Consider the following 13,173-nt stretch of genomic DNA (forward strand, 5'->3'; position numbering starts at 1 on the left):
TCATTAATTGGTCATTGATTTCTGATAGCTTCCCTTACCAATTTTCTACAATTCTGACCTTCTAACTTTTATCCTTTACTATTGACTTCCCCTTCCTTCCATATATTTTATTTGGAGAGTGTTGGGATTCCTACCACGGAGCCACTAGTAGGGTCCAGAGACAGCCCCATCTCCTATATCAAGCTCTGGCTAGTAGGTATGTGATAAATGTGAAGACCCTGCCTCCGTCTGTCAGCTGGGAGACACAAAAGTTCTCTCTTTCCACCCTCTGATGCCTCCTGGCTGCTCTAAGGAAGGTGGGGTGCGACTCTGTTAACATGTGCCTCCCGGAGCTTCCATTTACCTGGTGCTGCTGTTCCGTGAATAGTGGGGTTGTGAGTAGGGCAGCAGGTACTGAGTGTTGGACTCTTTCTCTTTCAGGGGCCGGTGACTTTCGAGGAGGTGGCTGTGTATTTCACCAGGGAAGAGGGGGCTCTGCTGGACCTCACTCAGAGAGCCCTCTACAGGGATGTCATGCAGGAGAACTATGAGACGGTGGTCTTTCTGGGTAAGGAGTCCTGTCCCCTCGGTTATTAGAAGCTGTCTCTAAAGAACCTGAGTAATAATTACTTTATACCTTTATTCATAATACAAGTTTTGACAAGTTTCCTTGCCCCCCTTTTTTTGCCTTATCTCCCACCCACTAGTATAATTTTTGGACATGTGCCTTTCTGGTGCCGTCAGTCATTTTAAAATTGCATTTAATGTATCCTTATTGGCTACATTAATAACTACATTAATAACTGTAGCTTTCATGCCTTTTCCTCATTTTAAGAGGAAAATATGCCGCCTGTAGAATTCTAAATTGAGTAAATGGGTGTACGACTCATGCATGGCTTGTGTGACAGTCAGATGAGCTCGTCTTTTGATAGGAGAGCGTATAATATTGCTATTCAGGACCCCACGGGTGAAGGGAGAACAGAGCCATAGGAAGGGAGGAGAAGGTGGGGAGTAAATAATTCTGGGGTGCCGGGACATGGGGAGGGTGTGTCCAGAGTTAGAACTAAGAACCAGCAGGGAGGGATAAGGTAGTGAGAAGCAAGGAGAGAATACAAGCTGCCAAGGTGCCAGGAGGTGGTGCTGGCTGAGAGTAATGGGAAGAAGGGGAGGGGAGTGTGGAGTAAGGGCACCCAGAAAGTGGGCTGAGTGGGTCAGTGGGAGGGAGGAGAGGTTTGGGGATTTAGAGCTGTGGGGGATCCTAGACCTTTAACCCCGAATCCCTACCCAAGCCTTGTTGCTTTAGAGCCTGCACTCCAGTTTTATTTCTGTTCAGTTTCACTTCATTATACATTCCCCCCCCCAAATATTATTATTTTAACTCTTGACCTCCCTCTCTCACTCATTACCCCTCTCCCCATATAACCTCCCCATCTCTATGCACAGCGACCCTGGCCACCGATGCTGAGTCCTTGCTGCATTCCTCCCTCCCATAGCAGGGCCCCTACCCAGGCACAAATGGACACTTTGTTGATGATGTCACAGGGTGGTAGTGTAGCCTTTACAATTTTTACACCTATAAGATTACGTATTCCGAAGCCCTTCACACTAGTCAGGTTTATCTCTATACGCCGATACAGTCTGTTCCCCAGTGTTCCTTTCCCTGCTCTGATGCCGCAAAGCGTTTCCCCCGTGACCCCCTTCTCAGCTCTGATGCCGCAGAGGCTTGCCTGTGTTCGGGTTCCCTTCCTCCCCCCCCTTAACAAACATTCGACATTGGTGGGGCCTCATCTGGAGTACTGTGTCCAGTTTTGGGCCCCACACTACAAGAAGGATGTGGATAAATTGGAAAGCGTCCAGCGGAGGGCAACAAAAATGACTAGGGAACTGGAACACATGACTTATGAGGAGAGGCTGAGGGAACTGGGTTTATTTAGTCTGCAGAAGAGAAGAATGAGGGGGGATTTGATAGGTGCTTTCAACTACCTGAAAGGGGGGTTCCGAAGAGAATGGATCTAGACTGTTCTCAGTGGTAGCAGATGACAGAACAAGGAGTAATGGTCTCAAGTTGCAATGAGGGAGGTTTAGGTTGGATATTAGGAAACACTATTTCACTAGGAGGGTAGTGAAGCACTGGAATGGGTTCCCTAGGGAGGTGGTGGAATCTCCTTCCTTAGAGATTTTTAAGGTCAGGCTTGACAAAGCCCTGGCTGGGATGATATAGTTGGGGATTGGTCCTGCTTTGAGCAGGGGGTTGGACTAGATGACCTCCTGAGGTCCCTTCCAAGCCTGATATTCTATGATTTATAGAATCTATGATTCTATTATTCCAATTTTTCTTCCCTCTCCTGTTTGACCCCATTCCTTAACCAATCATTGTGCTGAAATTTAACTAATCAATTCTAACATGTTGTAACATAATTCTCTAACCAATTATATCCGACTACCCTAATTAATTTACACCTAGCAAAATTAATTATACAGCAGATAGAAACAACTAGAGAACCAGACTGATTAACAATGAAAAGTGGTGGCCATAAAGATAAAACAATACAGAAATGAGTGTTTCACAACCACAACCATTGATATGTGATTTCTTGCCAGACAGGATGCTATCAAACTAAGTTTTCTTTAACCATCTTAAGATCTGTTTCTTTATCTGGTGGTAATGGGCACTATCCAGACATAATTGTATTCCTACCAGCCCAATACCACCCTAGTTCATGTGACTTTGGGATGTGAGGATGTGACCCTACGCTTCCCAGCTTATGGCTGCCCCTAGTGCTTAGCCAGAGGCCTTAGCCTAAGAACAAGGCCTCAGACTATCCTGGTGAGAGAAGGCCCATACACAGGCGGACTGTGATTTTGATTCTTAGCTAGTTACAGGGGTATAAAGACAAAGTGATAAAAATACACCTACCTTCTTAAAGTACAGGCTTTACAGGCAGGCCTGAACATCTATATTCTAACAGTGGGTTCTACCCCTTCCCCCATTCTGTGTCTGTCTTGTCTATTTAGATTGTAAATTCTTCAGGGCATGGATGTGACGAAGTGGGACTGTACTTAATGAGATGTGACGAAGTGGACTGTTCTTAATGTTTCCTCTGAATACTGTGTGGGTGCCTCAGTTTCTGACCTATGCTCTGTCGCCTAGCAACTAATGGCCAGGCCCTTCCCCCGTGCAAGGGGATGCTAAAGGTGTGGGAGAACAAAGAGGTCAGGTGACCTCCTGGCCCGGGAAAGGAACTCAGCAGAGAAGGAGGGGCTGGAGGGGGTTTCGGTTTGGAGCTGGCTGGGGACGGGGAGTGAGGGCAGATGGAGGTGTGTGGCTCGTGGGACCCCAGAATGGACCTGGCTGAGGGGTCCGGTTCTCTGTACCTACAAGCTCTGTTTTAGACCATGTTCCTGTCATCTTATAAACCTCTGTTTTACTGGCTGGCTAAGAGTCACGTCTGACTGTGAAGTGGGGGTGCGTGCAGGCCCTCTGGCTTCCCCAGGACCCCGCCTGGGTGGTCTCGCTGTGGGAAGCGCACAGAGGGGCATATGCTGAATGCTCCAAGGTCAGACCCATGAGGGTGAGGCCATGGAAGCTTCTTACCCTGAAGACCGTCTGCCCCAAGGGAGAGGAGGCTCCCCAAAGTCCTGATTGGCTTTGTGGGGAGCAGTTCCAGAGCATCGCCCAAGGACTCCGTGACACATGGCCCATCTACTATTCTCTGTTTGCACTTTGCCTAGCACAATGAGGACCCACTGTTCGTTGGTCCTTAGGCACTAAGGTACTGCATATGATTTATAATAATAATAACTCTCCTGCCACTTTGAGCCCAGGAAGATGGCCTTGGAATGTTACTGCTTAGAAATGAGGTGGGGTTAAAACCATGGAATATTCTTTGTGACAAGTATCCCACAAATTCCACTGACCTCCCTTGTTTTCTTTGCCTGGAGTAGGGTTTCCAATTTCCAAACCTGATGTGATCTCGCAGCTGGAACGAGGGGAAGAGCCGTGGGTCCCAGACCTCCAGGACTCTGAGAAAGAAGTGCTCCCGAGAACTGCCTGCATAGGTAGGGAATTGGTTAAACCAACTCAAAAACTGTCCGTGAATACAGGAAACATTTGGGATTCCCTACAAAGACCTTGTGATCTCTCCAAGTTCAGAACTGTTCCCTGCAGATGTGGAATCACTAGGCAGAGGTCACTCATGGCTTCCCACCTATCCTGACTCACAACTGGCAGCAGGTCCCTCCCCGATCTCGCTTTCCCCTGAGTGTTCCGGTGAGATGCGGACCAAAACTGATCAATTTCTCTCTCCTCTGTGGAAGGGTTTGGGGAAAATCAGCTCCTGATAGGTTTGATCTCTCCCACACATATTTTGGTTTGTTCATCCCTTTTTCCATTCCTCTCTCTGAGATTTCCTTTCTTTCTGGCGCAGGGAGTGACCTATGTCTGGATTCTCTCTGTCTCCCATCAGGTGATGGGATGGTGAGTGAGAATGAGGAGGAGAAATCCTGTCAGGAAGGTGCTGAGCAAGTAAAGCCACATGGGACGTTATCAGGAAGATCCAAAGGGAATGTTTCCGGGAGTTGTGCACACCAAGAAAAAGAAAAAGCCTGTGAGACTCAGGAGAGGCCAGAGGAAAACTTTAGTAGCAACTCAGACCTTATTACACGCGACAGAATCAACTTGGAAGAGACACACTACATATGCCATGAGTGCGGGAAAAGCTTCAATCGGAGCTCTGCCCTTATCAGACATCAGAGAATCCACACAGGAGAGACGCCCTACACATGCCCTGAGTGTGGGAAAAGCTTCAGTTGGAGGTCACACCTTATCACACATCGTAGAATCCACACAGGGGAGAAGCCCTACACATGCTCTGAGTGTGGGAAATGCTTCAATCGGAGCTCACACCTTATCACACATCATAGAATCCACACAGGAGAGACGCCCTACATGTGCTCTGAGTGTGGGAAAAGTTTCAATCACAGCTCTACCCTTATCACACATCAGCGAATCCACACAGGAGAGACGCCCTACACATGCTCAGAGTGTGGGAAAAGCTTCAAACAGAGCTCAAACCTTATCACACATAGGAGAATCCACATGGGTGAGAAACCTTATGGATGCTCTGAGTGTGGGAAATGCTTCATTTGTCGTTCAGGCCTCATCTTACATCAGAGAATCCACACAGGAGAGACGCCCTACACATGCTCCGAGTGTGGGAAAAGCTTCAGTTGCAGCTCACACCTTTTCAGACATCAGAGAATCCACACAGGGGAGACACCCTACACATGCTCTGAGTGCGGGAAAAGCTTCAATCAAAGCTCAAACCTTATCACACATCGTAGAATTCACACAGGAGAGACACCCTACAGGTGCTCTGAGTGCGGGAAAAGCGTCAGTCACAGCTCTGCCCTGATCACACATCAGAGAATCCACACAGGAGAGACGCCCTACACATGCTCTGAGTGCAGGAAAAGCTTTAGTCGGAGCTCACACCTTATCAGACATCAGAGAATCCACACAGGGGAGAAGCCCTACACGTGCTCTGAGTGTGGGAAAAGCTTCAATCGGAGCTCACACCTTATCACACATCGTAGAATCCACACAGGGGAGACACCCTACACGTGCTCTGAGTGTGGAAAAAGCTTCAATCACAGCTCAAATCTTATCTCACATAGGAGAATCCACATGGGAGAGAAACCCTATACATGCTCTGAATGCAGGAAAAGCTTCAATCAGAGCTCAAGCCTTATTAGACATCAGAAAATCCACATGAGAGAGAACTGTAATAAATCCCTTGACTAGGGCTGGCCAAATTTTTTTTTTAAAAAATCACATTTGCTAATTCCCACATAGTGATTTTTGCACCATGTCCACCGTGGTCTCTCAGCTCCACCAGATGAGTTGCCTGCTTCTGCCTTTTGCAGCTCACCCTTCTTTGGGGTCAGTCCTGTGATCTTTTCTATCAACTCCTTTCCTTTTGAGTTGAAGGAGTGTGTGTCCCTCCAGCCAAGAATGTTCATCAGCTCCAGGTGGGAGAGCGAGGTTTGATACCAACAAGCTACATTGGTACAAAAACTACCTGTGCCTTACATTCAATAGGACTGTACATGGCGTTGGCTGCTCAAGTTAGTGATCTTGGTGTAAAAAGACCATTATAGTTGTAGAGCAGATGCAGCCCAGGTGCAGTGTTTGACATTAGCTTTCCCCTTGACCTGACCTAAACTCCATCACTTTTCCTAGTCTAAACAAACCCTGAGCATCACGGTTATACTGTTCCCCCATTTCAAAGCAATTGATAGTCATCAAGTTCCCCCTTCGGGAACAAATTGTTTCATTCCCAGTTGTTCTGATGTTGCTTCAGGTTGTGCTGGAGAGCAGATATTTATACTACCATTTTCCTCACTTAAAATATATTGAACTATAACAAAGAGCAGGGATAGGGGAAAATGTCATTTCACCCTCTGTAACAACAGAAGAAGATCGGGTAAATCAGAGGGATTCCCTTATTCCCCATCACCATCCCAATCCCCCTGTTGTTCAATTGGTTAGGTCAATATTTTTTCTAAAGGACTGGGAAGAGGATTTCCTAGTAAATGACTTGTAGCTAAGCAAAATACCCATGCATTTGGCTCTCAAAGCAGTTGTGGCCCAGGCGTTGCAGGAGGTCGCTCCTGAAGATATCTCCTTCCTAATCAGGTGCATGTTGCCTATTATTTGGGAAATGCAATCCCTATCTAGGTAGAGATGGGAAAAATGGAAATGACATTTCTCTTCAGCTTACCCCTGGGAGATGCTGCAAATGTGTAGAAAATGAAATCCTGGTTGAATGTGATATAGCTGCAGAAAGATACCTATTTTTAATAGATACCTGACATTTGGTGTCTTACAGGGATTCTAAGCCACACCTGAATTTAGTTCCTAAATTAAATCTGTGCCTAAAGAAATAAAAGCCTATATTTGGGGGAGTTATACCTCACTATTGCTACTGATATGTTGTGTGGTAGGTGAAGAATTCTACGCCAGAGAAGTGTAAAATTACTCCAAGTAAGGTCAAAGATTTGACAAGAACTCTGGTAGAAATTGCATGTACTGGTAGTTGAGTTTCACCCCAGAGATGGAAGCTATGGTGACCTGTGGCCAAGGTAAACTATTTTTAGAACCCTGCTCCCTAGTTAAGTGGCATTGGTCACACTCCTAAAGGATGCCATGATTAAATTGGGCACAACTGTCTTTTACCATTTGGATCCAAAGTTTCATGAAGCACAGAGAGAAACAGCTGATTCCTTCAGAGCCATTCCATGCCTATGGGTCCCAATCTGGCTGCCTTGTTGGACAAGAAGCACTTCCATGCTGGGCAAACAATGGTAGCCAATGAGGGAATGTATCAGATTCCATGTTCAGACTGCAGGATACATGAATGCTGAGTCCAGAGTCTGGGCTTTGGTCTCTTTGTTTTGCTTATTAAGTCTAATGCATTTGTATCACTTCTCCTGCTGCTACTTTGAAAGATTAGAAAGTGTAAAAATCAAGAGAAAACTGCCCTATAGGTTTATATTTTGTAATCTTTGAATAAGTTGTTACCAGCGACAATGAAATTAAACATGAAGTTATTTAGTGTAACGGAAGAGGCTGATCATGTGATAACTTTCAGTGTTACAATATAATTCAGGTTTTCTTCTAGTTCTCTCCCTGCCTCCTCCTACTACATTGGAAATGGTGGCTAATCCTGAAATTAAAACCTCACTCCAAAGGAATTAGAGTGGGAGAATATGTGAGAGAAATAGCATGGACCAGAATAGAGACCAAGTATAGACTGTAATTATTTCTATTTAAAATGGAATTTATTATGATACATTTTAAAATAAATCTTCCCTTAAGAGGAAAATTACTTGAGACAAGATATGTAGCCTTTTACCCAGTTAGAGGGTAACAGCCACAGAGTTCTCTAGGTCTCTTGTTTGCAAAGCAAAGATGTCACATCAGGCAGGAGATGTCAAAATCTAAAATGGTGATGGATGTGTGGTGGTAGATTTTCTGGGTTGTTTTTTCGATTTGGTTTGGTTTCTTAATTTAATTTAACTTTTGCAACCAGTTATTTTTATAGGTGCTGAGGACCCTTTTCCTTTTGAGCACAGCTGTTTAACCCTCAGGCCTGGTTCTGGAAACCTCCCCAAAACTGGCCTTGTGTTTCTTTCATATTTGATATCTTTCGGGTTCACACATCCACACTACATGCGGTTCACAGCAACAGATACTTTGAGAAACCTGCTGGGTTAAGAGAGCCTTTTCCAAACTGACATTGGCCCAAAGTCTGCCTCAATTCAGCTGGATTGGGATACATCTGTATCAAAGAAGTGGTTCACACTTGATTTGTCCAGAGACCTCGGGGGAGGTGTGTTAAGATAGGGTAAGTAGGAATCAACAACAATAAAGTTAAAGGTAAGGGTGAAAGCCCTTCACCTTGCAGGTCGACAAGCCTGTTCTGTTCATTCCCTCTGATGCATCTGGCACTGGTCACTCTCAGGCAGCACGCTGGGCTAGATGGACCATTGGTCTTACCCAGTATGACCAGTATTGCGTTCTTATGTAAGCCATCTATGGTCTTGTCTACACTGGTAAGTTTCTGCACAGTAAAGCAGTGTAACTCCCGAGGTGTACACACTGCCAAGCCACTAAGTGCACAGAAACTGAACAGTTGCAGCGCTGTAAGAAAACCACCCCGACGAGAGGTGTACAGCTTTCTGCGCTGGGGTTACAGCGCCGCGGTGCCAGTGTAGACACACTGGTCAATTACAGCGCTGTGATTGGTCTCCAGGAGGTGTCCCACAATCCCTGTTCTTGCCTCTCTGGTCATCAGGTTGAACTCTACTGCACTGCCCTCAGGTGACCAACCGTGACCCCGACCCCTTAAATTCCTTGGAAATTTTGAAAGTCCCCTTCCTGTTTGCCAGTGACACATACAGTGGTCTCAGCGTATCTTTCCAGGTGACCATGCCTGCTCCACGCACCAGGTGATCCCCCGCTTGGAGCAATGCTGAGCTGCTGAACCTCATCAGCATTTGGGGAGAGGAGGCTGTCTACTCCCAGCTGTGCTCCAGCTGTAGGAATTATGATACCTATGGACAGATTTCATGATGCATGAGAGAAAAGGGCCATGACTGGGACACACTGCAATGCAGGATCAAGTGAAGGAGCTGTGGAACGCCTACTCCATGGCGCAGGAGGCAAACCGCCGCTCTGGTGCTGCACCCACAAGCTCCCGGTTCTACAAAGAACTGGATGCGATACTCGGTGATGACCCCACCTCCACTGCAAAGGCCACTGTGGATACTTCGGTGGCTCACATGCCAGTCGAGAGTGGACCGAGCCAGGAGGAGGAAATCTTGGATGAGGCTGTAGAGGCAGAGGGAGACGCAGAGGCAGAGGATGAGTCGGAGGTCAGAGATGCATGCAGCCAGGTGTTCTTCTCTACCCCGGAGGAAGCTAGCCAGTCACAGCTATCGGAGCTTGGCGAAGCGCAAACAGGAGAGGAGGTCCCTGGTAAGTGGCTTAGATTTTGGGAATCACTGAAGTGAGTTCTTGAGGGCAGGAGGGTTGCAGAAATCAGGCTTGTATCTGTATGATATGCGTACCACCACAGGCCCAGTCTGAGCAGCGGAACAGGGTGTTGATTGACTCCCTTGCTTCCTGGGAATCTGCGCCAGAGAACTCCACGAAACTCTCATGGAGATACAGGGCAGTCTGCTGCTGCAATTTCTTTGGCACAGCTGCTTTGTTTCGTGCCCCATTAAGAGTAACTTTCCTGCACTACTCTGCCGTCATGGGAGGGGTGTGGGGGGGACCATTGCTGCACATAGGCGAGCCACATAAGGGCCAGGGCGGATGCCACAGTCTTGGAGAAGACACTCCCTTGATTCCCTGCTCACACTGAGCAGTGAGATATCTTCCATAATGAACACAGCCTGTGGAAAATGTGGGCACAGAAATGATTATAAAGCCCCCCCTACAGTGCCATCTCTCCCCAAGAACCACGTGCCCAGTGTACAGGACAGTCCTGGAACAGTGATTTCCCCTGCCCCTGCTGTTACCATTTTGGGGGGGTCTTGTGGCTCATGTGTCCTTGCCTGGGTTTAGCCAGTTAGTGATAGGTATGTGAATAGTCGCTGTGTTTTAAATCACTGCATCAGTGGTCTGCTTCTGTAAAATGTTGCATTTTGGCTTCACAGATATGACCTTGGGATCCCAGCCTCTCTCTTTGTTACTGCCAGTTGAACGGCTGCGCAGAATTAGAAAGCGGCCATGAAGAACTAAAGAGAACTTTCTGCATGAGGTCATGATGCACCCTGTGGCCAAAAAACAAGGACCGAAAGGAGAACATGGTGCGCCAGAATAAAGCCATGGAGCGGCTCTCAAACGTTATGGAGTGCCAAGCAGACATGCTCCAGGCACTACCAGCACTGCAAACCAAGCAGCTCCATGACCGCCCTCCCCGTCATCTGCTGTCACAAAACTCTTTCCCATGCACCCACCAGACAGTGCCAACACACTCTTAGCAACCTCCTGGCTCCAGTCTGTACCCGCTGCATTCCACTCCTGCCCCATCACAGTCCAGCCCTGTGGACGCCCAGTACCCAGTGCACTCAACACCCGTCCCTCTGTAGTTTATTCCTGCTCAAGTACAGTACCCGCTGCAGTGTACTCCAAAGGATAAGGTTGCATATGATACCTGGATATACACAACTCTTTAACCATCATTGGACCCCACCTCCTCATGGGACCCTCCCTTCCCCCATCCCCCACAGTGCTGATGTGCTTTTCTCTCTCTCCTCTGGTGGTTGCTTTTTAATAAAAGAATAGTTTTGCTTTGAAAGCAATCTTTTTTCCATTAATGGAAAGCAAACAGAGCCTTGCAAAGAAACACGCAATTCTCTTAAACCTTTGTGATGCATCATCTGCACCAATCACAGTCACCTCTTAGCATTACAAGCACTGCACTCCCGTGCATAGCAACAAATATTAGTGGCTTTCAGCTTCAAATTGCTGCCTCAAGGCATCCCTGATCCTTATGGCACCGCGCTCTGCCCCTCTAATAGCCCTAGTCTCTGGCTGTTGAAATTCAGCTTCCAGGTGCTGAGCCTCAGCCGTCCAGCCCTGAGTGAAGCTTTCACCCTTCCCTTCACAAATATTATGGGGTGTATAGCACACGACTATAAGCATAGGAATATTGTCATCGGCCAGGTCCAGCCTTCCACATAGGCAGCGCCAGTGGGCCTTTAAACTGCCAAAAGCAAACTCGACAGTCATTCTGCACTTGCTCAGCCTGTTGTTGAACCGCTCCTTGCTGCTGTCAAAATGCCCTATGTATGGCTTCATAAGCTACGGAATTAAGGGGTAAGCAGGGTCTCCCAGTTTCACAATGGGCATTTCGACTTCCCCTACAGTGAACTTCTGGTCCAGGAAGAAAGTCCCTGCTTTCAGCTTCCTGAATAGGCCAGTGTTCTGAAAGATGTGTGTCTCATGCCCATTTCTGGATCACTCTGTGTTAATGTCCATGAAACGCCCACGGTCATCAAGTGCCTGGAGAACCATAGAAAAATACCCTTTGTGATTAATGTACTCGGTGGCTAGGTAGTCAGGTGCCAGAATTGGAATATACATGCCATCTATCACCCTCCGCAGTTAGGGAAGCCGATTTGTGCAAAGCCATGCACAATGTCACACACGTTGCCCAGAGTCTCAGTCTTTCAGAGCAGGGTGCAATTAATGGCCCTGCACATTTGTCAACACTTGTCCAATGGTTGACTTTCCTACTCTGAACTGGTTAGAGACCGATTGGTAGCAATCTGGAGTAGCCAGCTTCCACAGTGCAATTGCCACGAGCTTCTCCAATGAGAGGGCAGCTCTCATTCTCGTGTCCTTGCGTTGCAGAGCTGGGGTGAGCTCATCACACAGTCCCATGAATGTGGCTTTCCTCATCCAAAAGCTCTGCAGCCACTGCTCATCATTCCAGATGTGCATCACGATGTGATCCCACCACTCAGTGCTTGTTTCCTGAGCCCAAAAGTGGTGTTCCACTGTGGTCAGCACCTCTGTTAATGCCACAAGCAATCTCGTGTCGTAGCTACTACAAATGGCAAAATCAATGTCAAACTCCTCTTGTCTTTGTAGTTTAAGTAATATCTCCACTGCCACTCGTGACGTCTTAGTAAGTGCAGACCCATTCCTACAGACTAAATAGGCAGAGTGCGCAGTACACAAATTATTGAATGATGGTGCCAAATGCAGATGGAAGCACAGGGATTGCTGAGATGTGAAGCAATGCATAACATGGCATTCACGGAGGTGCTGACCACAGTGGAATGCCACTTTTGGGCTTAGGAAACACCTCCCTCCACCTTCCCAAAACTCTTAGTGGCAGAAGAGGAAGTGATGCTCAGTGGGATAGCTGCCCAGAGTGCACCGCTCCAAGTACCGCTGTAAGTGCCACAAGTGTGAACACGCTATTGTGCAGGCAGCTGACAGTGTGAACACACAATAGCGGTTCCCTTCAGCGCTCTCTGAGCGGCACTGTAACTCCCAGTGCTGTAGCTCTGCCAGTGTAGACATAGCCTCAGAGAGACTGACTGCCAGGATCTCAGGACTGATCCCCTCTGGGGAATGAAGCACAAAAGCGACAGGCTATGCAGCCTTCACAAGTCTCCCTGTACCTGAAAAGGCTGCTAGCCCAAAGTGCTGGACCATCTATGCCATTACCTGGTTCCTAAACTGCAGCTACAGTTCCTACTCCAGGTGAATCCAAAGACCGAAAGGTGCAGAGACCCAACTTCTTATAATCTTAGAAACATTTTGTTCCTTTTTCTGTTTTGTGTCTGTTACTTTTTATTAACTTGGAGACCTCCCAGCCTTTCTATTAGATTGCACGTAACAGTGTGGCTCAGTGGGTGTGAGTGTGTGAACACCTCTGAAATCTACAAAAGGGATGATGCTCCGAAGAATAGTTCCCCAAATCTTAATAGCCTTAAAACTCTGCTCTATGAAATGACTGAACGCATGCTCCTCACCTGTGGAAACATTGCAAGGAATTGAACTCTCAGATATGTATTGTTCAGTGAGAGCTGTTTGAACTTCTTTTACTGATGTCTTTCTAAGGTCTGTATGTGTTTTGGGGCGAGAGGACAGGAGAAGTATTAGTT

The 13,173-nt window shown here is 47.2% G+C and overlaps 1 protein-coding gene across 2 annotated transcripts; it reads left to right on the forward strand.

The window, feature by feature from the left end:
- Window positions 1–535: 535 nt before the first annotated feature.
- Window positions 536–8,651, forward strand: LOC112120647 (zinc finger protein 501-like). 2 transcript variants are annotated; one of them, XM_024219787.3, is made up of 3 exons: window positions 536–547; window positions 3,925–4,038; window positions 4,407–8,651. In XM_024219787.3, the coding sequence occupies exon 3, from the start codon at window positions 4,454–4,456 to the stop codon at window positions 5,780–5,782; it is 1,329 nt and encodes a 442-aa protein (XP_024075555.3). In that variant the 5' UTR covers window positions 536–547; window positions 3,925–4,038; window positions 4,407–4,453; the 3' UTR covers window positions 5,783–8,651. The 2 variants fall into 2 exon arrangements, with proteins under 2 accessions (XP_024075555.3, XP_029769148.1); XM_029913288.1 differs by lacking the exon at window positions 536–547 and having other exon boundaries at window positions 3,873–4,038; window positions 4,446–8,651.
- The last annotated feature ends 4,522 nt before the right edge of the window (window positions 8,652–13,173 follow it).

Source organism: Terrapene carolina, unplaced genomic scaffold (assembly GCF_002925995.2).
Source record: "Terrapene carolina triunguis isolate 2854851 unplaced genomic scaffold, T_m_triunguis-2.0 Scaffold570, whole genome shotgun sequence".
Taxonomy (NCBI): Eukaryota; Metazoa; Chordata; order Testudines; family Emydidae; genus Terrapene; species Terrapene triunguis.

Bases quoted from the DNA above. Each gene is read 5' to 3' on its own strand.
- LOC112120647 (XM_024219787.3), top strand. From the start codon at position 4,454: ATGGTGAGTGAGAATGAGGAGGAGAAATCCTGTCAGGAAGGTGCTGAG.